The 26681-nt window shown below is 42.6% G+C and overlaps 1 protein-coding gene across 1 annotated transcript in view; it reads right to left on the bottom strand.

The window, feature by feature from the left end:
- Window positions 1-16294: 16294 nt before the first annotated feature.
- The window catches only part of ACAD11 (acyl-CoA dehydrogenase family member 11), a 100125-nt gene continuing 89738 nt past the window's right edge, over window positions 16295-26681 (bottom strand). The window contains exons 18-20 of the mRNA XM_032144165.2: window positions 18553-18669; window positions 17287-17396; window positions 16295-16550 (exon numbers count right to left, since the gene is read on the bottom strand). Of these exons, the coding sequence (XP_032000056.1) occupies window positions 16436-16550; window positions 17287-17396; window positions 18553-18669 (342 nt within the window). The 3' untranslated portion in view covers window positions 16295-16435. The remainder of the gene's footprint in view (window positions 16551-17286; window positions 17397-18552; window positions 18670-26681) is intronic.

Here is a 26681-nt window from a genome sequence, read left to right as displayed (position 1 = left end):
CCCTTCTCTTAATTTCAGTTCCTTTCATTTTCTGGTAGAGACAAAGGAGACACGTTTTATCCGTGGACCCAAAACTCTGGTGCCAGTCACAGACTGGGAAGGCAGCCTTCCCTTGGTGTTTAATCATTGCAGGGACACCTCTCTGATTATTTGCCCATGTTTCAAAGGTGTCAGACCACGCAGGGACGCCTGCCTTGGTCCTTCACCCTTAGCGGCAAGTCCCGCTTTTCTGGGGAAGGGGCAAGTACTCCAACCCCTTCTCTCCATGTCTCTACCCCTTCTCTGCTTTTCTGGGGGAGGGGCAAGTACCCCTCAACCCCTTCTCCTTCATCCTTAGTGGCAAGTCCCACTTTCCTGGGGCAGGGGCAAGTACCCCTCAACCCCTTCTCCTTCACCCTTAGCAGCAAGTCCTGCTTTCCTGGGGCAGGGGCAAGTACCCCTCAACCCCTTCTCCTTCACCCTTAGCGGCAAGTCCCGCTTTTCTAGGGGGCAAGAACCCCCAATCGCTTATTTTCGCACCCTGACCTCTTATCTCTGCACCCCAATCCCTTATTTCCGCACCCTGACCTCTTATCTCTGTGCCCCAATCCCTTATTTCAGTGCCCCAACCCCTTCTCTGCTTTTCTTGAGGGCAAGAACCCCCCACCCCTTCTCTGTGTCTCTACTCTTTTCTTTGGGCTTGCCTCCTTCACTATGGGCAAGCTTCCACCTTCCATTCCTCCTTCTTCTCCCTTAGCCTGTGTTCTTAAGAACTTAAAACCTCTTCAACTCTCACCTAACCTAAAATCTAAGCATCTTATTTTCTTCCAAATAGCTGGAAAATGGCACTTTCAATTTTTCTGTCCTACAAGATCTAAATAAATCTTGTCGTAAAATGGGCAAATGGTCTGAGGTGCCTGATGTCCAGGCATTCTTTTACACATCAGTCCCTTCCTAGTCTCTGTGCCAATGCAACTCATCCCAAATCTTCCTTCTTTCCCTCCCGCCTGTCCCCTCAGCCCCAACCCCAAGTGTCGCTGAGTCTTTCTAATCTTCCTTTTCTACAGACCCATCTGACCTCTCCCCTCCTCGCCAGGCCGAGCTAAGTCCCAATTCTTCCTGAGCCTCTGCTCCTCCACCCTATAATCCTTTTATCACCTCCCCTCCTCACACCCGGTCCAGCTTACAGTTTCCTTCCGTGACTAGCCCTCCCCCACCTGCCCAGCAATTTATTCTTAAAAAAGTGGCTGCAGCTAAAGGCATAGTCAAGGTTAATGCTCCTTTTTCTTTATCCCAAGTCAGATAGCGTTTAGGCTTTTCCATCAAATATAAAAATCCAGCCCAGTTCATGGCTTGTTTGGCAGCAACCCTGAGACACTTTACAGCCTTAGACCCTAAAAGGTCAAAAGGCCATCTTATTCTTAATATACATTTTATTACCCAATCTGCTCCTGACATTAAATAAAACTCCAAAAATTAGAATCTGGCCCTCAAACACCACAACAGGACTTAATTAACCTCGCCTTCAAGGTGTACAATAATAGAAAAAAGTTGCAATTCCTTGCCTCCACTGTGAGACAAACCCCAGCCACATCTCCAGCACACAAGAACTTCCAAACGCCTGAACCTCAGCAGCCAGGTGTTCCTCCAGAACCTCCTCCCCCAGGAGCTTGCTACACATGCCGGAAATCTGGCCACTGGGCCAAGGAATGCCCGCAGCCCGGGGTTCCTCCTAAGCCACGTCCCATCTGTGTGGGACCCCACTGAAAATCGGACTGTTCAACTCATCTGGCAGCCACTCCCAGAGCCCCTGGAACTCTGGCCCAAGGCTCTCTGACTGACTCCTTCCCAGATCTTCTTGGCTTAGTGGCTGAAGACTGACACTGCCTGATCACCTCAGAAGCCTCCTAAACCATCACGGACGCCCAGCATCGGGTAACTCTCACAGTGGAAGGTAAGCCTGTCCCCTTCTTAATCAATATGGAGGCTACCCACTCCACATTACCTTCTTTTCAAGGGCCTGTTTCCCTTGCCTCCGTAACTGTTGTATTGACAGCCAGGCTTCTAAACTTTTTAAAACTCCCCAACTCTGGTGCCAACTTAGACAATACTCTTTTAAGCACTCCATTTTAGTTATCCCCACCTGCCCAGTTCCCTTATTAGGCTGAGACACTTTAAATTATCTGCTTCCCTGACTATTCCTGGACAACAGCCACATCTCATTGCCGCCCTTCTCCCCAACCCAAAGCCTCCTTCGTGTCTTCCTCTCATATCCCCCCACCTTAACCCACAAGTATGGGACATCTCTACTCCTTCCCTGGCAACCCATCATGCACCCCTTACTATCTCATTAAAACCTAATCACCCTTATCCCGCTCAATGCCAATATCCCATCCCACAGCATCCTTTGAAAGGATTAAAGCCTGTTATCACTTGCCTGCTACAGCATGGGCTTCTAAAACCTATAAACTCCCCTTACAATTTCCCCATTTCACCTGTCCTAAAACCAGACAAGGCTTACAGGTTAGTTCAAGATCTGCGCCTTATCAACCAAATTGTTTTGCCTATCCACCCCGTGGTGCCAAACCCATATACTCTCCTATCCTCAATACCTCCTTCTACTAGCCATTATTCTGTTCTGGATCTCAAACATGCTTTCTTTACTATTCCTTTGCACCCTTCATCCCAGCCTCTCTTCGCTTTCACTTAGATTGACCCTGACACTCATTAGGCTCAGCAAACTACCTGGGCTGTACTGCTGCAAGGCTTCACAGACAGCCCCCATTACTTCAGTCAAGCCCAAATTTCTTCCTCATCTGTTACCTATCTCGGCATAATTCCCATAAAAACACATGTGCTCTCCCTGCTGATCGTGTCCGATTAATCTCCCAAACCTCAATCCCTTACAAAACAACAACTTTCCTTCCTAGGCATGGTTAGTGCGGTCAGAATTCTTACACAAGAGCCAGGACTATACCCTGTAGCCTTTCTGTCCAAACAACTTGACCTTACTGTTTTAGCCTAGCCATCATGTCTCTGTGTAGCAGCTCCTGCCGCCCTAATACTTTTAGAGGCCCTAAAAATCACAAACTATGCTCAACTCACTCTACATTTCTCATAACTTCCAAAATCTATTTTCTTCCTCATACCTGACACATAAACTTTCTGCTCCCGGCTCCGTCAGCTGTACTCACTCTTTGTTAAGTCCCACAATTACCATCGTTCCTGGCCCGGACTTCAATCCAGCCTCCCACATTATTCCTGATACCACACCTGACCCCCATGACTGTATCTCTCTGATCCACCTGACATTCACCCCATTTCCCCATATTTCCTTCTTTCCTGTTCCTCACCCTGATCATGCTTGATTTACTGATGGCGGTTCCACCAGGCCTAATCGCCACACACCAGCAAAGGCAGGCTATGCTATAGTACAAGCCACTAGCCCGCCTCTTAGAACCTCTCATTTTCTTTCCGTCATGGAAATCTATCCTCAAGGAAATAACTTCTCAGTGTTCCATCTGCTATTCTACTACTCCTCAGGGATTATTCAGGCCCCCTCCCTTCCCTACACTTCAAGCTCGAGGATTTGCCCCCACCCAGGACTGGCAAATTAGCTTTACTCAACATGCCCCGAGTCAGATAACTAAAATACCTCTTAGTCTAGGCAGACACTTTCACTGGATAGGTACAGGCCTTTCCTACAGGGTCTGAGAAGACCACCGCAGTCATTTCTTCCCTTCTGTCAGACATAATTCCTCAGTTTAGCCTTCCCACCTCTATACGGTCTGATAACAGATCAGCCTTTATTAGTCAAATCAGCCAAACATTTTTTCAGGCTCTTAGTATTCAGTGAAACCTTTATATCCCTTACAGTCCTCCGTCTTCAGGAAAAGTAGAATGGACTAAAGGTCTTTTAAAAACACACCTCACCAAGCTTAGTCACCAACTTAAAAAGGACTGGACAATACTTTTACCACTTTCGCTTCTCAGAATTCAGGCCTGTCCTCGGAATGCTACAAGGTATAGCCCATTTGAGCTCCTTTTTATTAGGCCCCAGTCTCATTCCAGACACCGGCCCAACTTAGAATGTGCCCCCAAAAAACTTGTCATCCCTACTATCTTCTGTCTAGTCATACTCCTATTCTCCGTTCTCAACTACTCATACATGCCCTGCTCTTGTTTACACTGCCGGTTTACACTGTTTCTCCAAGCCATCACAGCTGATATCTCTTGGTGCTATCCCCAAACTGCCCCTCTTAGCTCTTGAAGTAAATAAATAATCTTTGCTGGCAGGACTATGCTGAATCTCCTTAGGCACTCTCTAATCAGATGTCCTAGGTCCTCCCAATTCTTAGACCTTTTATACCTGTTTTTCTCCTTCTGTTATTCCATTTAGTTTTTCAATTCATACAAAACCGTATCCAGCCCATCACCAATAATTCTACACGACAAATGTTTCTTCTAACAACCCCACAATATCACCCCTTACCACAAAATCTTCCTTCAGCTTAATCTCTCCCACTGTAGGTTCCCACGCCGCCCCTAATCCCGCTTGAAGCAGCCCTGAGAAACATCGCCCATTCTCTGTCCATACCATCCCCCCAAAATTTTTGACGCCGCAACACTTCAACACTATTTTGTTTTATTTTTCTTATTAATATAAGAAGGCAGGAATGTCAGGCCTCTGAGCCCAAGCCAAGCCATCGCATCCCCTGTGACTTGCACGTATACACCCAGATGGCCTGAAGTAACTGAAGATCCACAAAAGAAGTAAAAATAGCCTTAACTGATGACATTACACCATTGTGATTTGTTTCTGCCCCACCCTAACTGATCAATATACTTTGTAATCTCCCCCACCCTTAAGAAGGTTCTTTGTAATTCTCCCTACCCCTGAGAATGTACTTTGCGAGATCCACCCCCTGCCCCCAAAACATTGCTCCTAACTCCACCGCCTATCCCAAAACCTATAAGAACTAATGATAATCCACCACCCTTTGCTGACTCTCTTTTCAGACTCCGCCCGCCTGCACCCAGGTGAAATAAACAGCCATGTTGCCCACACAAAGCCTGTTCAGTGGTCTCTTTACACGGACACACATGAAAGTAAATATAATAGAAAAAAAGGCAACATTCAATTGGTTAAAAAAAAAACTCAGAAACAATTTTTTTTTTAACCATTTGAATGTTGCCTTTTCCAGAACTACCTGTGGCCTGCCTCACCTCCATCCTGTGCCTATAAAGACCCCAGACTCAGTTGGTAGAGGAGAGAGAAGTGGCTTGATTTTAGTGAGGTGGCTTCACTTCAGTGAGGCAGGTTGACATCAGAGAGACAGCCTGACTGACTCCAGGGAAGAGCTGGCCAGACTTTGGGGAAGAAATGCTGGATTTCAGGGGAAGACTACTTGCCCATCCCATCCCCTCTTCACCTCCCCATCTCAGCTGATAGCCATTTCCATCTCTCTTAATAAAATTGTCTGCCTTCACCATCCTTCAAGTATTCATGTAACTTCATCCTTCTTGGACACTGGACAAGAGCTTGGGACCCACCAAACTGCAGGGACCCACAAAAAGCCTGTCACACCAGTGGAGGAAGTAGACTGCCAAGGTCAACAGGTTTATATTGATCAGCCTGAGAACCAGCAGCCATGACCACACTCGTAAGCAGGCTGTGAAAGGAGCTTATTTGCTCCTCTGGAGAAGGGGCGCTTACTTTGCCACACAGAGACCATCCACTTCTGATGAGCAGGCCATCCCTCCAGCCTTACATTATGGCTGAGCTCCTTAACAGTAGAAAGTTCGTTTGGCCTTTTTGCAGACAGAGATGGGAGTTACAATGGTCTAAACTGAATGAAATGCAGCAAGTAAGCCCTTCCGGGACCATTTCCCCTGAAGCCAAAAACCTTATTATGAACAATTTTCCAGAGGGTAGCTTGGGAAAGAATAATGATTACCAGTTTGAATTTTTTTTTTTTTTTTTTTTTTTTTGAGACAGGAATCTCACTCCTGTCACCGAGGCTGGAGTGCAGTGACGTGATCACAGCTCACTGCAGCCTTGACTTCCCAGGCTCAGGTGATCCTCCCACTGAAGCCTCCTGAGTAGCTGGAACTACAGGCATGTGCCACGACAACTGGCTAATTTTTTATATTTTTAGTAGTTACAGGGTTTCACCATGTTGCCCAGGCTGGTCTTGAACTCCTGGGCTCAAGCGATCTGCCTGCCTCAGCCTCCTAAAGTGCTGGGATTACAGGTGTGAGCCACTGCACCCAGCCCAGTTTTGAATTTTATAAAAAATGTTTTCTTCATTTCCCATGACAAGTTCATTCTGAATCACACTGAATTGGGAAGAGTCTTTGGCTCATAAATCAACTATGTAATCTTAAGAGATTTGAATTCACACATACTTCAATTCCTATATATTGCTATGCATTGGAGACAACCTTTTTTGGCAGTCAGAAAACCTAAACACCTTGCACAAATACCAATTTTCCTTCAAATTATCTTTAGTAATATCTATATTACAGGATCTTTGGTAAACTAGAAGCTCTTAGCAATTCCTTTTCATGCTAGGTTTAAATTTTATTTTTTTTTCTTTAATACAGGAGATGGACTAGAGTCAACTTTGCCCTTGCCGGTGGAGGGCAGCCACCCCATGCAAGGAGGCAAGGGGCCAACTGAGCTGTTAATACACGGCTGTCCATGGACAGCAGAACTAGAGCATTGTAACACCCACTCTGGGGCCTCCAGGTCGCAGGCAGCCCCCCACAACCTGGGCACTGCTGCACGGAGCTTTCTCCCACTGGTGTCTGGAGTGGTCAGCTGGGTCCTGCACTCACTCACTTGCACCTGGTCTGGCTGTGGGCCCCACCCAGAGCTTGTTCCTGGGTCAGCGCCCAGAGTGGCCTGTCAGGTCCTGCCCTTGCTCACTCACATGCTCCCTCCTGCAAGGGGTTGAGCGTGGTGGGCGGAGTAAATGTTCACCCTTGTCACAAGTTCAATGAAGGGGCCGAGAAAAATTCTGCACTATTGCCATGCCAGTGCTATGAGCATTGTACTTGACCCTCACATCTCACTTACCACACTACTTCTAATTTATTGAATTCTGTTACTTCTACATCTTCAATATCTCTAACAATCTATGTCCGGTACACCTACTGTCATGTGGGCCTCTAACGTGTCTTCCATGGGTCAGTGCAACAGGATCCTGACTGGTCTTCCTGCTTCTGATATAGGCTGAATGTAACCCCTTCTTCATGGAGTAGTATTTCTACTGCCCATCAGTGATTCCACTGCTCTTAGGACCATGTCCAATGCCTCATCTTGGATTGTGAGGCCCTTTGTGATCTGGCCCCTTCTTTGTCTGGCATCATCTCTCTATAACAGGAAACAGTAACCTTTACCAATTGACATTAAGAAAGCCACAGGTTGTGTCTGAGTCTGTGCTGTGTGGGCTAGTTTCCAAAATTACAATGAGTAATTTCAGTTTCAGGCCAGTCTTCCCTGACCTCAAAATATTTCCAGAAGGCCAGCTTCTCAGCCATTTGGGGCTGTAGGACTGGAGTTCCCAAATAAAGAGAAATGCCACGTATTGTATTTTCCTACTTCTTGCTTCTAGGCTCTTTTGTTGAAGTTGCTTCAGACTCATCTTGCACACTGTCCTCAGTAGCAATGGCTCTTAAATAAAACAGAATTTGCCAATGTTTCTCTTTTGTTTTCTATGTAAAAACCAGCTTATTTTCTCAAGGTTTTGTGGTTGACAAAAATCCTGCCCTATCTAGTAGGAAAGGGTGGGATTATCAGATTAAGTTGTCAGTTGAATGAACTATCTACCTCCTTAGGACAAGGACACTAGGGGCCTTGTCACATGTGCATCCTCCACAGGCATCCGTAAGGACTCCTTGAATTGTTCAGAATTGCATGTGTTCTCTGTCTCCTCTAAAATTAATCTGGTGTTCTTTCAAGTCAAATTGATCTAGTGTTGTGTTGCTTCAACTAGATATAAATAAGAAATCCTTTTGATTTGATACACTCTGAAGTGTTTGGAGAGAAAAGACACCACTGAACAGGAAGGAAGTATTTTATGCTCCTCAGCCTACGTGCTCCACATCTGGGATAATATTATGCTGTGAGTGGCTGTTTCTTCCTCATTTCTTATCTTCTAGATGTTTTTTTATTTGTCTCAAACTTTGCCAGCAAAAGAAAGGTTAAAAATAGAATAAAGAAAATTCCCTTAGCATGCGAAGATCACAACATATTATGGATTTGCCTGTTAAATTATTTATTCCTTTAAGATTAAATTAGTCCAGCTGTCTTAGAGGGCTGGAAGAAGACCTCTTGAGGAAAGGTTTCAAATGGATTTAGAATTTAGAATCTGATCTCAGCCAGTGGAGGAGGTAAACTGCCAAGGTCAACAGATCTGTGTTGATCAGCCTGAGAACCAGCAGCCATGGCCACATGTGAGAGCGGGCTGTGAAAGGAGCTCATTTGCTTCTCTGGAGAAGCGGAGGTTGTTCTTCTACATAGGGGCCATCCACATCTGATGAGCGGGCTATCCCTCCAGCCTTACATCATGGCGGAGTTCCTTAATAATAGAAAGTTTGTTTGGCATTTTGTGGACAGAGATGGGAATTATGATGGTCTAAACTGAGTGAAATGCAGCAAGTAAGCCCTTTCAGGACCATTTCCCCCGAAGCCAAAAACCATATTCTGAACAATTTTCCAGAGGGTAGCTTGGGAAAGAATAATGATTACCATTTTGAATTTTTTCTTTTTTTTGGAGACAGGATCTCACTCTTTTTGCCCAGGCTGGAGTACAGTGATGTGATCACATGTGGCTCACTGCAGCCTCAACTTCCAAGGCTCAGGTGATCCTCCCACCACAGCCTCCTGAGTAGGTGGGACTACAGGCATGTGTCACCACAACTGGCTAATTTTTTGTTTTTAGCAGCTACGGGGTTTCACCATGTTGCACAGGCTGGTCTTGAACTCTTGGGCTCAAGCGATCTGCCTGTGTCAGCCTCCTGAAGTGCTGGGATTATAGCTGTGAGCCATTGTGCCCAGCCCAGTTCTGAATTTTATAAAAAATGTTTTCTCTATTTCTCACAACAAGATCATTCTGAATCCCGCTGAGCTGGGAAGAGTCTTTGGCTCATAAATCAACTGTGTAATCTTAAGAGATTTGAGTTCACACACACTTCAATTCCTATGTATTGCTATATATTGGAGCCAACCTTTTTTGGCAGTCAGAAAACCTAACCACCCTGCACAAATAACAGTTTTCCCTCAGATGAGCTAGCTATTTATTTATTTATTTATTTATTTATTTATTTATTTATTTATTTATAGTTGGGGTCTCACTCTGTTGCCAGGCTGGACTGCAGTGGCACAATCTTGGCTCACTGCAACGTCCGCCTCCTGTGTTCAAACGATTCTCCTGCCTCAGCCTCCCGAGTAGCTGGGATTACAATATCACAGGATTGTTGGTAAAGTAGAAACACTTAGCAATTCCTTTTCCTGCTAGGTTTTTTCTTTCCTTAAATACAGGAGATGGACTAGAGTCAACTTTTTCCTTCACCAAACAAGATATATAAAATCACTATTGTGAATGGAAAATAAATTTTGGGACCCCCATATCACTAAGCCAAATGGGAAAGTCAAGCTGAGACTTTTGCTTAGTGCAAACCTGCTTCCCATGCTATTCCTTAAAAAAGATAGCTACTAAGACAAAAAAGCTATGTACCTCCCTCACAATTTGTCTACAAGAAAATTCCTTTTGGACAAAGGACAGACAGAATTCAAAGTCATCCCTCTGCTCATTGAGATAAGTGCATATCTGATTGCTTACTTTGGAAAGGCTAACCAGAAACTCAAAAGAATGCAACCATTTGTTTCTTATCTATTTATAACCTGGAAGCCCCCTCCCCGCTTCAAGTTGTCCCACCTTTCCGGACTGAACCAATGTACATCTTACATATATTGATTGATATCTCATGTCCCCCTAAAATGTATAAAACCAAACTGTGCCCCAACCACCTTGGGCACATGTCGTCAGGACCTCCCGAGGCTGTGTCACAGGCATGTCCTTAACCTTGGCAAAAAAAAAAAAAAAAAAAAAAAAAAAGACTTTCTAAATTGACTGAGACTTGTCTCAGGTATTTGGGGTTCACACTATGCTCCCTTAATTATCATAGTAGACAATTGTTTGGGGCTGCTCAGTATCCATCTCTATTTCTAATAATGTCCCAAGTCTTTTTCTCCCCACTGAGTGTGAGTTTGGTGAGAGGGTGACCTCTGAAACTGTGAGGGCCAAGGGGCTAGAGCTCAGTGGCCCAATACAGTAGCCACTAGCCACACATGACTACTGAGCACTGAAATCGGGCTAATGTGATTGAATTTATTTTTAAAAATTATTTATTTTGAGAAAAGGTCTGGCTCTGTCACCCAGGCTAGAGTGCAGGGGCACTATCTCGGCTCACTGCAACCTCTGCTGCCTGGGCTCAGGTGATGCTCCCACTGCAGCCTCCTGAGTACCTGGGACTATAGACTTGCACAACCATGCCCAGCTAATTTTTGTATTTTTTGTAGAGATGGGGCTTGGCCATGTTGCCCAGGCTGGTCTCAAATTCCTAGGCTCAGGTGATCCACCCACATCGGCCTACCAAAGTGCTGAGATTATAGGCGTAAGCCACTGCACCTGGCCCTGAATTTTTTATTTAACTTTAAATGAATTATTTACATTTAAAAACTGAGTTTAGTTTTTTGAAAACTGTGAAGTATGTTTAGAACAAGTTGGGCATGTGAACCTACTTTTTTAACTATACATTTTATGAAGCTTACTTATATACAGTTAACTTTTTGCAGATCAAGTATTTCCACTGAAAATTTATCTTCCAAGTTGAAATGTGCTATAAATATAAAGTATATTGGGATTTTGGGGCAAAAGTGTAAAATAGCTTACTGATAATTTTTCCTATATTGATTACATGTTGAAATGATAATATTTGGATATATTAGGTTAAATAAAATTAATTTCATGGTTTTTTAATGTGGCACTGTAAAATTTTAAATTACATACATACCTTATATTTCTATTGGTAGCACTGGAAGAGCTCTCCTCCTCCTGGACAGCACAGACGGCAGGCCTGCAGCCTGAGCTTTGTCAACCATTTGTACCTCAGAGCTAAAGCAAGGCAAGGGCAGAGAGATCTGGTGGACAAGGTCAGATGGAGGTCACCAATGCAGGGGTGTCTCTCCCATTGGCCAGGTCAGGCTGCTCTGGTCCCAGCTGCAAAGACCTGCTTCCTTCTCTGCCTGTGTCTTGGCGGGATATTCCAGACTTCCTTAGTATTCCCTTCCCACAGTCATGCAACAGATTTCTTTTTGCTCACATTAGCCAGTCTTCTCCTAGTGTTTGCAGCCAAGAACGCTGACATAATCGAGATTTGTCAGGAAGCAAGGCTGTCTCCTATCAATTCACTAGAATCCCAGGTGAACCTTGTTATTACTGAATAATCACCAGGGCTGGGGCTGAGGCAGCTGTATCTATAGTAAGCTGCTCAGGTGATTCTGATGCTCAGCCAGGGTAAGAACCACTGCTTTAAGTTTTTTGTTTGTTTGTTTGTTTTTGAGACAGAGTCTCACTCTGTCACCCAGGCTAGAGTGCAGTGGCACAATCTCGGCTCACTGCAACCTCCGCCTCCCAGGTTCAAGTGATTCTCCTGCCTCAGTCTCCCGAGTAGCTGGAACTACAGGCGCCCGCCACTACACCGGCTAATTTTTGTATTTTTAGTAGAGGTGGGGGTTTCGCCATGTTGGCCAGGCTGGTCTCAAACTCCTGACCTCAGGTGATCCACCCGCTTCGGCCTCGCATAGTGCTGGGATTACAGGCGTGAGCCACTGCGCCCAGCCCTTAGTTTTCTTTTTAAGTGTTTTCATGGCAAGTGAGGGAACATGAGCCTATGCTACTACACTTCTCACATGGAGGTTAATCAAACATCCAGCATTCCCTGCCCTTCTGCAGCTGGCATGCATTCATGCATCCAACAAATATTTATTGAGGACCTATTGTGCATGCTCCAGGCATTGCTCCAGCTTCTAGGGATGCAGCAGTGAGCAAAACAGACAAGAACCCTTCTCTGCTAAAACATACTTTCTAGCAGGGGGAAGAGGAAGAGATAATATGCAAAAGAAAAGAGAAAAATACATAGTATGTCACACGATGAAAAGTTCTAAGAAGAAAACCAAAGCAGGGGAAAAGGAGTGTGTGTGTGTGTGTGTGTGTGTGTGTGTGTGTGTGTGTGTGTGTGGTGTGTGTGTGTGTGTGTGTGTGTGTGTGTGTGTGTGTGTGTGTGTGTTGGGAGCGTATAGAAATTTAGATGGGGTAGTTACAGAAGGAATCCCTGGGAGGTTACATTTGCAGGAAAGGAGCAAGCCTTGAGAACATGCAGTGGGGGGAGAGTTTTCTAGGGAAACAGAAAGGCAAGTGCAAAGACCCTGAAGTAGGAATATATCTGGGATGTTGGAGGAACAGCAGAAGGCCAATGTGTTGCGTGGAGAGAGTAAGGAAACAGAGCAGTAAAAACTGAAGTCAGAAAGGTAAGGGTGGTGGAGGGAGGGGGTATCTGCACGCACTTGAAAAAATGAAACAAAAGCTCCTCATCGAGGTGATCAGCCATCAGATGAAGGAAGACTGGGGAAGATACCGTCTGGAGATCCTATCCATGCAACTGCTCTCCATTTGACCTGTACTTATTTAGGGCGTCCTAAGAGTGACGCGCCTCTCCAGGATAAATTGTTATGCTTTACTTCCTCACATAAATTGGGGGTGAAGGTAAGGCAGAGAGAAGCCCTTGTTTCAAAGAGCTTATGGTAACCACACTCACACTAGAATGGGCGTGGGTTTTCTTCACAATAAACTCATAATCACCACAATGGGAAAGAGGTGCTGAAAAGAAAAAGAAAAATATTATGGCAGGATCATAAATCCTAAATGCTCTTTGTCTGTCTTGAATTAAGGGAGGACACTTCCCAGAATCCTGCTTCTTTGGAAAACTGGAAAATTCCAACAATCACCAGAAGTGGTTTTGTTTCTTTTAGGCATCCTGACTTCCCTCTGTACCTAGAGCTGATCACAGCTCTCCAGCTGATTAGACTAGATTAAACATCAGGAGAAAAAAACAAAATGCATATTTCCCTGGATTGTTAAATACTCATTAAACACCTATTCCATCAACTGACTTGCCCAAACTGCTGTGCGCTCCCACTGCCAGGACACTGATGTCCTTTCTCAGGCTTAGGTTTTCTCCGGCCTCTGTGTTGACTGGCTGGGGCTCAGGCTTTGGCTCTGTTCTGTTGGCAGATCTATACGTGAATGCTTTGCTCACTCACCACTTGCTGTGCTGCAAACCAGGGATCAGGAGAGCATCCACGCACACTCATTCATTCATTCATACTCTTTGTGGGTGGCTACTGGGTGTAAGGCATGGTTCTAGGGGCCAAGGAGACACCAGTACACACACAAAAAAGTGCGAGAAGTGAACAGAGGAGGGGAAAAATGGGCCTTGCACTTGAGAAGACAGACCACAAATAAACATGAAATATGTCAGGTGGTAAGTGCTGTGGGAAAGCAAAGGCAGATAAGCAGGTGGAGAATAACAACGCGTGTGGTGCTAATTTCTTTTTATTTATTTATTTATTTTTGAGATGGAGTCTCGCTCTGTCACTCATGCTGAAGTGCAGTAGGGCAATCTTGGCTCACTGCCACCTCTGCCTCCCGGGTTCAAGCGGTTCTCCTGTCTCAGCCTCCTGAGCGGCTAGGATTACAGGTGCCCACCACCATGCCCAGCTAATTTTTGTATTTTTAGTAGAGACGGGGTTTCACCATGTTGGCCAGGCTGATTTCGAACTCCTGACCTCAGGTCATCCACCTGCCTCGGCCTCCCAAAGTGTGGGATTACAGGCGTGAGCCATCACGCCCAGCCATGGTGCTAGTTTCAAACAATGGTCAAGAAAGGACATTTTAATAATGTGCCTTTTGACCTAGACATCTGGAAAACCTCAGTGTAGATCCTTTTGGGCAGAGAAAACAGTCCGAACCACGGCCCAGAGGCCTGGCTGTGCTCGCATGTTGGAACAGCAGCCAGAAGGCTGTGCTGGAGCGAGTGAGCCAGGGGGATGAGATCAGAAAGGTGTCAGAGGACAAGATCAGATGGAACCTCGTCAGCCAAAGCAAGGACTCTGAATGTATTCTAGGTGAGATGGAAGCCACCACAGCATTTGAGAAGGTCATCCTGGCTGCTGTGAGAATAGATTAGAACTCCAGTTAAGAGACTACTGGAGTAATCCAGGCAAAAGAAATGGTGGAGAAAGACATGTGACAGACAAGCAGCAGCCTGTCAACAGGAGGCCTTCCCCCCTCCCCATTCCTCTGCTTCTTGGGGAGGGATCACCTCGTGTCAGAGAAAGGGAGGAGCCAAGCGGGGTTGCCTGGCTTGACTGAAATAAGACATTTTTCATAGCAGACATTTTCATAAATACATTGCACTTTATATCCTTTATTTAAGAATTTTACGAATTTAAAGCCCTTAGAAAGCCGAAGTAAAAAATGCCTGCCTTCTGAACTTCCCCGACACTGTATTGTAGCTTCACTCAAGATTAAGGAGAAAAGCAGTTTTGGGCAAGCCCTGCCCAACGTATCCATTAAAGTATCTAAACTGCTTTTCACCTACTTTATTTCTCTTGGACAAAATGTGTGCATGCCCATGACACCTAAGTGAACCACAGTTGTATGGAAACAGCTGGGTGATGAGGACCCACCCTGAAGAAGCTTTTATCAGTAACCACAGGTTGATGAGGAAATTAGTCCTCCATAATCTGCTGAACTTTCTGTTGTGTGTTCTTATAGTTAAAAAGGTCAATTACCAGAGACCCTTAACTAGCTCCTCCCCTGGACAATCATAGCTACCCCCTGTGCATCCTAAATGTTTTGCTGGAGAAAGACCATGACCTTTCTGTGTGGAGCCTCATGGCATCTTCCCTATCCGGCAGTCTCAAGGCCCCTCCTCGAAGCTCTGTCGCTAACCACTTGGCAATCTTGGAGGAGTCTTCATGGGTAGAGCCCTGCCTGGTGAGCTCTCTCCTCCCGGCTCTCTCCCTGCCATCTGATTATTAGAAAGGGCAGTTTCTTGCTTTAAAACCATGTGGTTTCAAGCACATGGCAAACCTGGCAGACTGTCCCAGATGAACGGCTGCCTACTGACTCCCAGTGACAGCCTAAGGAGACAGAACCTTAGAAATGGCCACAATGCTGAGGAGTTGACCGTTGGTCCATTCTCTCACCAGGACTGGGGCCCTGATCCTGAAACTGATCTTCTCACTTTATCCTTTGGAGACTTTTTTCCTTTTCAAAACAATCCTTGGTGTTCTTTTTAACTTAATTTTATCTGACTAAATTCAGGGAAGGGAGAGAGGTAAGTATAGATCATACGGAGTGACTTGCCTTAGGGATGGCCAGATACATGACAATAGATTAACTAAAACAAATCAGCAACCAATCCAGCCAGCTTTCCTCAGACAGAGAAACAAATCACAAAATTGTAAGGACCAGATATAGCCTTTAATTCCTAATGTTCAAAAACAATCCTGTCTTCTAAATCACAACTTTTAAAATTAATCATAAGGTTAAATAGTTTGAGTTATAAGATTTATCCACTTCAAATAAAGATACCTTTTATAAAGTACTTTATTGTGGTTTTACAGATTTCAAGGTGCTTCTACATGGCTTCAGTGATTCTCACAACAAACCCTCAGTGGATCAGGGTCTTCTAAGATTAAAATATTAACACCAATGCGTGTAAAGTAAAGTGAGGTACAGTGAGGTTAAGGCTCAGTGGCAAATGTTAAAGAGGCCCACACAACACATCAGGGATCAGAGCCAGGTCAAATTCTTGCTCCCTGCCTCCATCCTACCCCAAGAAGAAATTTATTTTTTATTTGTTTTTATTTTTAGAAACAGAGTCTCACTCGGTCACCCAGGCTGGAGGCCGTGTCACGATCACAGCTCACTGTAACCTCAAACTCCTAGACTCAAGCAATCCTCCTGCCTCAGCCTCCCAAGTAGCTAGGACTACAAGCATGTACCACCACACTTGGCTCATTTTTAAATCTTTTGTAGCAATGGGGGTCTCGCTATGTTGCCCAGGCTGGTCGTGAACTCCCGGCCTCGAGGAGGCACTAGATTGACAACAGCTACAGCATTTCTTATTGAACTTAACCCTGTATGACCCTTGAAATTATAAAACCCACTGATCAAAATAGATGCTATAATCTTTACCACAAATGAATAATTAACCCTGTGCTCAAACTGCTACAAAAATATGAGATTCAAATGTTGGAGCCAATGAAGTTTGTATAAAGGAGAGTTTCTGCCAGTGGGATGTGGCAGTGTCACTCTCCTTATATCTTGGCTGTTAGCCTTTTGGCTTGGTCCCGCAGCTCCATTGTTGCAATTGCTGAAAGATGAACTTCGTCAGGTCCATCCGCTAAACGCAAAACTCGGGTTACAGCATACCTGAAAAAGCAAAAGATTCAGGGATCACAGGGAGTTATGGAAGAGGAACATGGTACTTTGACGTCAGTCACTCTGATTGTAAACCAAGACTATATTAATTCTTAAATTCCACCAAGCTCAGGGTAAGAAAAAGAGTACCAGGAAAATAAGCTAAAGGGCTTCTGCTATGCCATCTTAAAGTTTCCAACTTGGGAAAGTTAAATGGCAAAGTACAGTGGAGTTAATCTCATTCTTGGTTTGCTACAGTTTACTACATGTTGCTAGAACTTAGAACAGGCAGTGACTGGTATGATACTATATATTTAGTTCTTTGTTAAGGTTAAAAATTGATGAAGGATGAGACTCTATCTCTAGTGTGATAGAGAAGGTGACACTGTAATTATGTGTGGAGATGGACAAATGGGGAATGGAGAATGTTCCTTTCTGCCTCCCAGTAATCAGGATCTAGATATTAGATAGTCCTGCTATAAATTCAGCGAAACCCCATGCTGTATCTACAGCCCAGGAATCCTCAGTGGGTCCCCTCAGTGTAAAAATTAACATAAAGGAATGAAATGATTATTGTAATAATAAGAGCAACTATTTCTTGGTGTTGAGCTCTATATTAATGTATATCACTTCATTTAGCCTTCAATTATGCTGAAAATAAACATAAGCAATTAATGTCAAGGCATCTATAGATTTTTTACCTCCATGCCTATCAAACTTAGATGATTCTTAAATGACATCTACTCACATGTTAGCCAGAGGGTAATCCTGGGAAACACCAGCACCTCCACACACCTGGATGGCCCAGTCAACGATTTTGCTGACAGCCCGTGGGGCAGCCACTTTGATCATTGCAATCTGTATAAGCAAAATATGAAAAGAATGCTTCTTTCTTAGACTATACACAATGTGGCAAAACTGGGAAATGAAACAAGGGAACTTTCCCACACCCAAGTCACCACTAAAACAGGATCTTTAACAAAAGCCAACAAAGAGATCCTGCTGCAATGCCATATTTCAGTCAATACAGACCCTCTGGAAAGAGACACCTCTTCCAAATCACATTTTATCCATTTATTTCTAACTTGCCTTGTTTCCAAAAGGATTTCAGGCAGCTGATAAATCACACTCATCACCTTAGGGATCATAAAAATAGTCCAAGGGTCTTTGCATCGTTAATCAGTTTTCTTTTAGCAGTTTTATGGGCTTTTAGAATTAAATGATTATGTCTTTATTTCATATAAGCCAGAAACATAAGAAAGCAGAGGATGAGAGGTCTCTTTCATGAAACATGTACTGTGTAGCAGTATCATGCTTGCATTTTTTGTTTTGTTATTTGAGACAGGCTCTCACTCTGTCACCCAGAATAGAGTGGAGTGGCTATTCCCACGCATGATCACAGCTCCCTATGCTGCCTCAGAATCCTGGGCTCAAGCAATCCTCCTGCCTCAGCCTCCCTGGGACTACAGGCACAAGTTACCATGTTAGCTAATTTTTTTTTTGTAAGAGACAGGGTCTCACTATGTTGCCCAGGCTGGTCTCGAATCCCTGGCCTCAAACAATTCTCCCACCTCCACCTCCTAAGTAGCTGGGATTACAGGCGAGAGCCACTGTACGTGGCTGCTGCACATTCTATGTACATCATCTTGGTTACTCTTCACAAGAACCCTAGGCCTTAGGCAGAAAGGTTAAGTACTTTGCCCATGATCACAAGGCTAGAAGAAAGTGGCAGAGCGGGTGCAGTTCCAGGGCTGTGTAAAGCCTATGATTTCCCCCATTCCTTGTTGCTGTATCTTAAGAATGCTGAAGATATTCTCCCTCCTGAAAATCATTCCCTAAAGCACTTGCTAGGAGACTAGCAAGTGACAGGCATTTATAATTTATAACCCAAAATCACATGGGGGCTTCCAATATTCTGAGTGCCATCAAGATGCCATGAAAACTGAAATGTCCAACAGGTGGAGAGAACTGAAGGCTCAGCAGTTGGTGGTCTGAGGGGAGAAGGGAGCCTCACCTCTTTCTTAGCGCCAGCACTGCCCAGAGTGTCCATGCTGTGAGCGGCTTTCAGAGTCAACAAGCGGATCTTCTCAATGGCAATGCGGCTTTCAGCAATCCAGTGAGCCACAACCTCCTATAGGGGACCAAAAGGAAGGAGGAGCTAAGCTGGTATCTGATGTCCACGTGTAACACAGTCTTATAGTTTGGTGAAAACACTCTCTAAGCCAGAGATTGTTCACAAGCTTTACTCTATGTATTTTTAAATGGAAGAGTTAATTCATTTGATATACACCAGCCTAACCACATACTTGTGGAATGCTACAGTTAAAATTGAAATACTTTAGAAAGACATTTTATTTTCCCAGAAAAATAATTTATTTTGGATATCTTAATGTCTAAGGTAAAGATGGCTGAACTGAGAGCAACTGCCTTACTGCCAAACCACTCAAAGGCCCTCCTGAATGCTAACTGCCTGCTGTCATGGAAACTTGGCTAAATGTATGGTAGTGAAGCTGCTTATAGGTAAACTAGAAAATTCTCAGCACAATTTCAGTGTGGGGACAGTTCAGCAGCAATTTGCTGTGTTGTTACTGTTATTTATTAAAAATGACCTTTTCTTTAGTAGACAGTTGTACATGTATAGATTGGAATAACCACAGTCAAGAACACAGAACAGTCCCATCTCCCACAGAACTCCCTGGTGCTGCCCATTTTTAGTCACAGCCTCCTCCCACTCCTAACCTCTGGCAACCATTGATAGGTTCTCCATCACTGTAGTTTTGCCTTTTCCAGAATGTCATGTAAATAGAATCATATAGCATGTATTGTTTTGAGACTAACTTTTTCATTCAGTTTAATGCCTTTGAGCTTCATCCAAATTGTTCTGTGTATTGACTGTTCATTCCTTTTTATTGCTGAGTAGTATTCCATTGTAAGTATGTATCAGTTGGTTTATCCATTTGTTTGTTGAAGGACATTTCAGTTGTTGCCAGTTTTTTAATTTTGCTTATTTATTTATTTATTTTTTGAGACAGACTCTGGGTCTGTCGCCCAGGCTGGAGTACAGTGGCGTGATCTCAGATCACTGCAACCTCCACCTTCTGGGTTCAAGCCATTCTCCTGCCTCAGCCTCTGAGTAGCTGGGACTACAGGCGCCCATCACCATGCCTGGCTAATTTTTGTGTTTTTTAGTAGAAACAGGGTTTCACCATATTGGCCAGGCTGGTCTTGAACTCCTGACCTTGTGATCTGCCTGCCTCGGCCTCCCAAAGTGCTGGGATTATAGGCGTGAGCCATCACGAGATTATTCATAGAGCTTCTGTGCACTTATATATGGGTTTTTGTGTGGATATGTTTTCATTTTTTAAAGCAGATAGCAGGAGTAGAATTGTTGGGTCAGTGGTAAATGTTTATTAAGAAGCTGACAGTTTTCTAGAGTGGTTGTACATTTTGCATTCCTACTAGCAGTGTATGAGAGTTCCAGTTGCTTCTCAAACCATCAGCACTTAGTATCATATTTTAGTCATTTTAACAGTGTGCAGAGATATCATGGTTTTCATTTGCATATCTGTAATGGCTACTGCTGTTGATCCCCTTCAATGTACTGATTTGCCATCTCTATGCCTCTTTGGTGACATGTCTGTTAAAGTCTTTTGTCCATTTTTTAATTGAGTTGTTTTCTTTTTTTTTTTTTTTTTTGAGATGGAGTCTCGCTCTGTCGCCCAGGCTGGAGTGCAGTGGCGCAATCTCGGCTCACTGCAAGCTCCGCCTCCCAGGTTCACACCATTCTCCTGCCTCAGCCTCTCCGAGTAGCTGGGACTACAGGCGCCCGCCACCACGCCTGGCTAATTTTTTGTATTTTTAGTAGAGACGGGGTTTCACCGTGGTCTCGATCTCCTGACCTCGTGATCCGCCCGCCTCGGCCTCCCAAAGTGCTGGGATTACAAGCGTGAGCCACCGCGCCCGGCGAGTTGTTTTCTTACTATTTGATTTAGAGAGTCCTTATATATTCAGGACACTAGTCATTTGCCATATGAGCAATTTGTCAATTCTTTCTTTTATGAGTCTTGCTTTTGGTGCATGTTTAGGAACATTTTACCTAATCTCAGAAAATGATTTTTCCACCATGTTTTCTTCTAAAAGTTTACAGTTTTACCTTTTACATTTAGATCTATAATCCATTTAGAGTTAAATTTTTGTGTGAGGTGTGTGGTTTAGATCAAGGGTCACTTGTTTGCCTATCTATGTCCAATTGCTGCAACACCATTTACTGTAAAGATGTAACTTTTTCCATTGAACTGCCTTTGCACCTATGTAAAAAATTAATTGGCCTATATTTCTATGAATCTATACCTGGACTCTCTCTTCTGCTCCAAAGATCTACATGCCTTTTGCTCACTGATTACTGTGGCTTAGAGTAGGTCTTAAGATTGGGTAGTGTGATTCATTGAGCTTTCTTCTTTTTCAAATTGTTTTGGCTACTTTAGTTTTTTTGTATTTGCATATAAATTTTAGGATCAGTCTGTCTTTATCTACAAAAATGTCCTTTTGGGATTGTGACTGGAACTGCCTTAAGTCTACAGATCAATTTGAGGATGGTTAACATCTTTAATCTGTTAGTCTTCTAATCTACATATTTACTTAGGTCTCCTTTGATTTATTATATCACTTTTTTCTACTTTTTAGTGCATGTGGATATTGTACATGTTGTGGTAGAGTAGTACTTAAAAAAAACTATTGTAAATGGTATTTTAAAACTTTCAGTTCCCCATTGTTCATTGCTTGTATATAAAAATAAAATTGTTACGTACTGACCTTGTATCCTGTGACTTTGCTAAACTCACTTATTAGTTTTGGGAGGGTTGTTTCATTTTGTTTGATATGTTCCTTAGGATTTTCTATACAATCACATTGTCATCTACAAGCAGGCCCAGTTTTACTTCTTTTTTCCCCCAACTACATGCACTTTTTTTCTCTTGTTTTTGCACTGGCTAGGAATTCTTGTATGATCATAAATTGGAATAGTGAGGGTGAACATTCTTGCCTCATTTCCAGTTTTTGGGGAAAAGCATTTAGTCTTTCATCATTAAGTATGATGTTAGATTTTTAAAAATACTCTCTATAAAGCTGATAAATTCCTTTGTATTCCCAGTTTTCCGAAAGTTTCTATCATAAACAGATGCTGAATTCTGTCAAATGCCGAAGCATCAATTGATATGATCATGTGATTTTTTAATGTTCATGCAGTTTTTGCTGTTAATATGGCAGATTATAATAATTTATTTTTAATTATCGAGTTATAGATATGAATCAGGCTTGCATTTGTGGGATAAACCCTACTTGATTATGCTGTATGATTATTTTTACATACTGCTAGATTTTATTTGGTAATACTTTGCTGGTGGTTTTTGCATCTATATTGGTCTATGGTTTGTTCTTGTCTGGTTTTGGATTAGGATAATTCTGGCCTCATAAAATGAGTTGACAAGTGTTTCCTCCTTCTTATTTCTGGAATAGATATGTAAAATTGGTGTTACTTCTTTTCTAACTGTTTAGTAGAATTTACCAGTAATACCATCTGGGCCTGAAGATTTCTTTTTTCAGGAGCTTTTTAACTTTGAATTCAACTTATAACAATAGTTGTAGAACTATTCAGGTTATATATTTCATCTTCGGTGAGTTTTGATAGTTCGTGGGATTTGAGGAATTGGTCTACTTCATCTAAATTGTTAACTTTATGTGCTTTGTACACATACTAGAGCGTGTGGGTCCCAAGTCCTAGATCTGGAATGGAGGAGACTCTACTTCAGCCTTGGCTCCAGACCCCATTCTCCAATCCATGTTTTCCCAGAGAGCTGTGCATTGTGGCTTACAGACAGCCTACACAGACTAAGAAAATCAGTATGTCTGATATCCTCTGCTTCTAACAAGAATGGAATCGATATGTTTTTCTGTATTCCTTCTGTTAAGTACAACTAATAACCCTGGGCATTATCTATAAAACAAACATAAGAAGACTCTGAAGGTACAGAAAAGGCAGACTATTTAGGGACTTCAGGTCCAAAAGAATAACCTAGTGATGTGTTTTCTAGGTTTTCTTTTTGCCTCATATATCTCAGCTGCTGAGATTCTTCTTGGCAGCTGAAGAATCTAGGAACCTGGAAATGTCAGTGAGCACAGACCAAAACAAAACAAAAACATAAAGCACCCCAACAAAAGCATAATCTCTCTAACCAAAGGATCAGGAAAGAGGCAGCCTAACAAGCCAAAAATCTTTTAGAGAATAACCACTTTACTCCAGCCAAGCACCACAGAAAAAACATTGGCCCCCACCGCTCCTCACATCAGCAAAGGCAGGATGGGGAGCGTAGGCTTCCACCCTGGCAAGCACTGTAATGAGGGGCCCCAACTCCCCTGCCAGGAAAGAAGCAGACAGTGCCAAGTAAAAACCTAAGACTTTCCTCCCCACTGGCCAGTAATAAGTCCCCCCAACCCATCCTATGAAGTGTTAGTGCAGTCCAAATGGGATGCCTGGACTTTCATCCCACCTGGCAGTATGAGGGCATGATCCTCTTCAGGTACTGATGGAAGCTGGGAGGGGAACCTGGACTTCTCTCTCTGCCTAGCAGTAATGAGGTGATGCCACTCCTTTCTCTGACAGAATGGTGTCAAAGAAAGCCAAGAAGGTTTAAAAAGGTCCAGAGTCTCACAATATAAAACTGTTCAGGTTTCAATTTTAACAATCACCCATAATACCAAAAACCTGGAACAATTCAAAATGAATTTTTAAAAAATCAAGAGACACCGTGATATAGTTGGGATGCTTGTCTCCTCCAAATCGCATATTGAAACATGAAGGTGGAACCTAGTGGGAGGGTCATGGGGGAATATCCCTCATAAATGGTTTGATGCCTTCTCTTCAGTCATGAGTTCACATGAGATCTGATTAAGAGTCTGGGATGTCCCCCCTTATCTCTCGTTCCCTCTCTTGCCACGTGGTGTGCTGGCTCTCCCTTTACCTTCCACGATGATTGTAAGCTTCCTGAGGTCTCCCCAGAAATAGACATTGGCATTAGGCTTGTACAGCCTGCAGAACCATGGGCCAAACAAAACCTCTTTTCTTTATAAATTACCCAGTCTCAGGTATTCCTTTATAGCACTGTAAAATGGACTAACACACCCAGATAACAGAGATGTTAGAATTTCCGACAAAATTTTAAAGCGGCCATGATAAAAATGCTTCAGTGAGCAGTTACAAACACAACTGAAGCAATTAAAAAAATAGAAAGCCTCAGCAAAGAAATAGAAGATGTAAAGAAAAACCAAATGGGTATTTCATAAGTAAAAAATATAACAGTTCAAATAAAAAGCTCAGTAAATGGGTTCCACAGCAGAATAGAGGGGACAGAAGAAAAAAATCAGTAAACTGGAAGATAGGACAATAGAAACAGCCCAACCTAAACCAAAGAGAGAAAACAAACTGAAAAAAAAAAAAAAAAGAAGAAGAACAGCATCACAGGAACATGTGGAATTATAACAAAAGATCTACCATTCACATCACCAGATTCCAGGAAGAAGAGAAAGAGTAAGGCTGAAAAGGTTTGAAGAAACAATGGTTGAAAACATCCCAAATTTGGCAAGAGACCTAAACCTGAAGATTCAAGAAGCTGAGTGAATCCCAAGCAAGATAAATCCCAGAAATCCATACCAACACACATCATAATTAAGTTTCTGAAAAAATAGACACAAAAAAAATCCTGAAAGCACCAGAGAAAAATGACACCTTATCTATAGCAAGGAGATACATGGCAGAAGGAAGTAGCACAGTATTTTTCTAGTGCTGAAAGAAAAGAAACTTATATCCAGTGGGGATATCTTTCAGGAATAAAGAAGAAATAAGACATTCTTAGGTGAAGCAAAACAGAATTTGTCACTTTTAGACCCTAAAGGAAATGTTAAAGGAAGTTCTCTAAATGGAAAGAAAAAGATAAAAGAAGAAACCTTGGAAAATCAGGAAAGAAGAAAGAACACAATAAGCAAAAATATGGCTAATAAAATTCATTTGCTTTCTTCTCTAAAATTTTCTAAAGTATATTTGATGGTGGAGGCAAAAATTATAACCCTGATGTTGTTCTAAATGTATTTAGAGAAAATAATTAAGACAATTATATTGTTTATTTATTTAGAGACAGAGTCTGACTCTATCTCCCAGGCTGGAGTGCAGTGGCGTGATCTCAGCTCACTGCAACCTCCGCCTCCTGGGTTCAAGCAATTATTGTGCCTCAGCCTCCTGAATAGCTGGGGTTACAGGCACACGCCACTACACCCGGCTAATTTTTGTATTTTTAGTAGAGACAGGGTTTCGCCATGTTGGCCAGGCTGGTCCCAAACTCCTGACCTCAAATGATCCACCCGCCATGGCCTCCCAAAGTGTGGGATTACAGGCGTGAACTACTGAGCCAGGCCCAAGACAATTATATTACAAATGGGAGAAGTTAAAGGAACTTAAAGGAAGGTAAAATGTCTATACTTGACTCAAACTGGTAAAATGATGACACCAATAGACTTTAATAAGATCTAGAAAGAAAGGTAACTAGATAGATAAACATGTATATATAATACCTAGAACAACCACCAAAAGGGCTATACAAAGAGATACACTCGAGAAACACTATAAATAAATCAAAATGGAGATCTAAAAATGTTAAATTAACACACAGGAATGCAGGAAAAGGAAAACAGAAAAACAATAGAGAGAACAAACAGAAAACAAAAATAAAATATCCGATTTAAGCCCTAATGTATCAGTTATTACAAAGACTGATAAAGTGGATTAAAAATATGACCCAACTATATGTTATTTAGAAGAAATGTATATCAAATATAATGATATAGGGCCAGGCATGGTGGCATCCACAACAGGGCATCTACAAAAATGCTATAGCTAACATTATACCTAACATTCCCCTAAGACAGAGAACAAGGTAAGAATGTCAGTTCTCACTTCTCTTATTCAACATAGTATTGGAAGTTCTAGCCAGTGCAATAAGACAAAGGAAGGAGACAAAAAGCAGGTTATATCAGAAAAGAATAAATAAAACTGTTCCTTATTTACAGATGACATGATTATCTATGTAAAATCCCAAGCAATCTACAAAAAACTCCTAGAACTAATAAGTGAGTTCAGCGAGGCCACAGGATATGAGATAAACATACAACATGGTGAAACCCTGTCTCTACTAAAAATACAAAAAAATTAGCCAGGTGTGGTGGCAGGCACCTGAATCCTAGCTACTTGGAAGCTGAGGCCAGAGAATCGCTTGAACCCAGGAGGCGGAGGTTGCAGTGAGCCAAGATCACGCCATTGCACTCCAGCCTGGGCAACAACAGTGAAACTTCATCTCAAAAAAACAAAACAAAAAACAAAACAAAAAAAACTATACTTCTATATACTAGTAATGGACCCTGAAATTAAAAACACAGTACTTATTATAATTGCTGAAAACTGAAATACTTATGTATAGGACTTGTATGCTGAAAACTACACACAGATGAGACGATGTGTGTAGATGATGAAAGAGACCAAGGAAAGGCTAAATAAATGGAGAGATATACCAGGTTCACAGAATAGAAAACTCTACATAGTAAAGATATCAATTTTTCTCAATGTTTGCAGATATAGACAAGATTATTTTTAAATTATATGCAAAGGCAAAGGAACCAGAATAGCCGAAACACTTTTGAAAGAGAAGTCTAAACTGAGAGGAATCAGCCTAGCTTATTTGAAGACTAATTATGTAACCACAGTAATCAAGACTGTGCAGTGTTGGCAGAGAGACTGACGCATAGATAATTAAGACGGAAGAGACAACCCATATATAAACCCACACAAATAATGTCTGACTGATTTTTGAGAAAAGCACAAAAACAATTCAATGGAGGAAAGATAGCTTTTTCAAAAAACGTTGCTGAAGCAATTGGACATCCACAGGCAAAAAAAAAAAAAAAAAAAAGAAGCTTGACCTAAGTTTCATACAAAAATTAACTCAAAATGTAAGCTGTGAAACTTTTAGTGACACATTATAGGAGAAAATCTTCAGAATATAGGATTAGGCAGAGTTATTAGACTTAACACTAAAAGCATGA

Source organism: Hylobates moloch, unplaced genomic scaffold (genome assembly GCF_009828535.3).
Source record: "Hylobates moloch isolate HMO894 unplaced genomic scaffold, HMol_V3 SCAFFOLD_22, whole genome shotgun sequence".
Taxonomy (NCBI): domain Eukaryota; kingdom Metazoa; phylum Chordata; class Mammalia; order Primates; family Hylobatidae; genus Hylobates; species Hylobates moloch.
Note: the sequence above shows the minus strand (reverse complement) of the source record. Positions and strands in the feature narration are given on the sequence as shown.